Genomic DNA, 3,725 nt, shown 5'->3' on the forward strand with positions numbered 1-3,725 from the left:
TAGTGACTACTATCATTGAAAATTGGAACATGGAACGGATCCTTATCGACGAAGGAAGTGCAGTAAACCTCATGACGAATGCAGCATACAAAATGTTGGGAGGAACAGCGTCAAGGTTACGCCGAGTCCCAATTCCGCTATCAGGACTCGGTGGACCCTCCATCACCCCGCTGGGAGCAGTCACCTTGGAAGTAATAATCGGCCCAGAAAGAGGAATGAACAAGAAAATCATGTCACTATTTAACATAGTGGACATGGAATTGACATATAATGCCATCCTAGGAAGACCTTTCCTCCATGACTCGGCAGCGGTAACCAGCATCAGAGCACTGGCAATGAAGGTACCGACTGAAAAGGGAGTAGTGACGCTGAGAGGAGACCAAGGAATAGCCAAGAAGTGCTATGATGAATCAGTGGTGGATCTCCAAGAAAACAAGACCGAAAAGAAGGAAGAATAGGAATGAAAAACGACCCATCATCGGTAACGACCCTCCGTCTTACCAGATGGCGTCAAATCTATCTTTAATGCTTTGTATGCCATCTTTTTATCAATAAAAATTCAATTTCGCTACCATCTGATTAGCCAGACGAACCAATAAAGAAATAAAAATCAAGAACAGCCACGAATGATTAAATCAAAGACGAAAGAAGAAAAAATAAATCAAAGATCAAACTCAAGAAAAGCTAAAAGCCAAGAAAATGAGTTTAAATTAACTCAAAGCAAAATCGCCGAACCAGGCAAATCGCCATGAAAGGCTAAAAACCAAGAAAACGAGTTTAAATTAACTCAAAGCAAAATAGCCGAACCAGGCAGATCGCCACGAAAGGCTAAAAATGAGTTTAGATTAACTCAGAAAAGGCGAATCGCCAAAAAAGAGTTTAGATTAACTCGAAACAAAAACAAAAATAAAAAGAGTTTAGATTAACTCTACAAAAAGCAAACGCCAAGAACAGGGTTTAGAGTAACCCTCGAGGCAAGACAAGTACATAAAGATAAGGCAAAAGCACATTTCGAAGAAAAACGAAGAAAATATATTCATAAATTGCGAATTACAAAAAGCAAAATTAATACATCAGCAAATACAATCAAAAGAAAACTACTAAACACGGTCTTTAGAAATCTTGACGAGGAGATCACGGGCGATGGCCTGGGGATCCAACCCGTTAACCCCAGAAAGATCAATATTGGGATTCTGCTCCAGAAGCTTCTTCCCAATCGCAAGGCGATACTCGCTTATCAGAGCAGAGTAAAAAGCCTTCGTATCTAGCAGACGGATGTGAAGACCTTCAACCTCCGTTCTAAGACTATCCCTCTCCCCACCAACAAGGGAATTGATCCGAATGAGCTCCTCGATCTCTTGAGTCAAGTCATCGGTCTTTTTCTCAATCACTTTCACTTGGCGATCATTAATCGCATCCTGCGCCTTGAGCTGCGCCAGAAGGGAATCATGCTCTTCCAAAGAGGCCTTCAATTTCGCCCTTTCAGACTCGGAAGTCGCCAAAAGAGCAGACAGACGCTCAACCTCCTCCTCGGCACACTGTCGGCGGTCGTTCAATACCAGAACAGATTGAAGGGCCTACACACCAGAAATAAACAAATAAGAAAGCAACTGAATACAAAAAACATATTATACTCAAGAAAGAAAGCACTTACAGAGAAACCATGAAAACAAGCCAGATCGGAAAGCTCCTGACCCGGCCTACCACAGAACCACGTGACATCATCAGGAATCGCCAAAGTCCGGATATATTCCGCTAGCACTCTCGGATTCAGCAAACTGGCAGGATCCTGACCTTCGACCCATTGAACCAAGTCTGGAGCAGAGGAAGAGCTTCCAGGAAAACTCTCCCTCGTAGGAGAATCATCGACAACTCGACGTCTTTTTCTAGACGGAGAATCCGGGTCTCGACCTAGAGAAATCTCCCCCGAATCAGCAGCAACAGGCCCCTCTGAGGCCACACCCCCAACTCCCCCCGAAACGATAGATGATGCTAGAGGGGGGAGTAGTGACGGAATCGCCTCGTCGCCGACTGGAACGGCCGAGTCATCACCATCATCATCATTTATAACAATAACCTCAGGCAACGCTACCTCGGCGGGAGCTAGGGGGATATCAACAGGAGCCCCATCCACGACAATGTCGCCAGGAATAACGTCGGCGATAGGAACGTCAGGACCACCCATCGGAACGTCCAAATCTACTTGAAATCCGGAAAGGAAATCGTCAGAAGAAGAAGACATCCTACAAAAGAAACATTAAAAAGAACTTAAGCAAATTAATATACCTTGAACAAAAGAGTAGCAAAGATCCGCCAAGCCTCGAGGAGGATCCTCCAAAGGAAACCATCGACTCCGAAGATGACTATTAACCAAGACATCTAAAAGGGGACGCGACACAATACTACAGGAAGATATGTCAAAAGCAAGCTTTGACTCGGATAAACTTAAAGGAGAAGAATAGCTCCGAACTGGATGAGAAGAAAAACCATCCGAAAAATGAAGAAAAGCAAATTTATGATAGACAATAAAGAAGCGCCTTCGCCAGCGACTGGTTAGGCAAGGAAGATAAATACGAGATCGCCCTTCTCTACCAAGGGCGAAAACGAAGCAGCCATCACACTTCCTAAAGTCTACAAAATGATATAACACTTTGAGAGAAGGGGCACAGCCCCGGAGCCTACATGCCTCCGAAAAGGCGAGCACTACTCTAATCGTACCAGGGTAAAGTTGCCCTAGAGCAACCTTTAAATCCCTACACACTTCTACTAAAAAGGGGTCCAAAGGAAACCTAAGACCAGCAGCAAATTGCTCTTCAAAAAGAACCGCCCTACAAGAAGATCCGGGAGAGTCAGACGCAGCCATATCGGCACCGGGTAATATTACCCTATAATCAAAAGGAAAACTATACTTAAAATAGATATCTAAGACTTCATCCCTACGAAGCTTCGATCGGGTAAAAGCCATAGCAGCGCAAGCATCTTCCACTCGACTAAGAGGCATCCTAGAACAGGGAATCACAAACATAAACACAAAATAAGGATCAAACAAAAAATATATTGAAGAACACGTTGAAGAACACATCAAAGAACAACAAGTACAGAAGAAATTTCCAGAATATAAAGCATGGAGAATATACAAAGAAGAAAGCCATATTAACATCCAAACGACGAAAGAAAACATACCTGAAAAATCTGGAGAAAACAAGTCACGAAGAATCAAACAATCAAACGAAGAACGAAAAGGAAATAGCTACAAGAAATGAGAGTAAATTCGAAAAGCAAAGTAAGAGGGAAAAGAAGAAATGCGAAGAGATTAAATACAAAACGCTTTTGAATCATTAACCGTTTAAATCATTAAATGCCGACACGTGGCAACACAGAATCTTACTAAAGAAGAAACGTCACCCACAAACATATGAAACGACTCGCCCGGAATGCAAAGCGACTCGCCCGCATAAAAGAACTCAGCTCCAAAAGAGCTAAAATCCACTAAGGCATAAATGCCAAACTACTTCAGCTCACTTGCGGGGGGGCTAATGATGGATACCGAATCCTACTGTAAGTATAATGGAGCCGAGTTGCAGGAGATCCACTCTCAGGCGACACCGGACTCCCCCTGAAGACGGAAGGATATACCGAATCTCTAAGATTCGGTAATACACTAATAAAGACCGAATCCCACATGATCCGCCAAGAGCGCGTCAGGTCCGGGATTCGGATAAACG

General features: G+C 43.5%; 1 protein-coding gene across 1 annotated transcript; it reads right to left on the reverse strand.

Moving 5' to 3' along the window:
- Nucleotides 1–1,009: 1,009 nt before the first annotated feature.
- LOC126653997 (uncharacterized) lies at nt 1,010–2,769 on the reverse strand. The gene is made up of 3 exons (XM_050348002.2): nt 2,287–2,769; nt 1,655–2,199; nt 1,010–1,577 (listed from the first exon to the last, which is right to left on the reverse strand). Exons 2-3 carry the CDS (start codon nt 2,183–2,185, stop codon nt 1,101–1,103), a joined length of 1,008 nt encoding a protein of 335 aa, XP_050203959.1. The 5' UTR covers nt 2,186–2,199; nt 2,287–2,769; the 3' UTR covers nt 1,010–1,100.
- Between the last annotated feature and the right edge of the window lie 956 nt (nt 2,770–3,725).

The sequence above is a fragment of the Mercurialis annua genome, linkage group LG6, assembly GCF_937616625.2.
Source record: "Mercurialis annua linkage group LG6, ddMerAnnu1.2, whole genome shotgun sequence".
Lineage (NCBI taxonomy): Eukaryota > Viridiplantae > Streptophyta > Magnoliopsida > Malpighiales > Euphorbiaceae > Mercurialis > Mercurialis annua.

What these genes read in the sequence shown, in the direction of transcription:
- LOC126653997 (XM_050348002.2), bottom strand. Translation starts at nt 2,185, where the DNA reads ATGGGTGGTCCTGACGTTCCTATCGCCGACGTTATTCCTGGCGACATT. An exon ending in CTTGTTTTCATGGTTTCTCT is followed by an intron (nt 1,578 to 1,654) that starts GTAAGTGCTTTC and finishes TCTGGTGTGTAG; the next exon opens with GCCCTTCAATCTGTTCTGGT.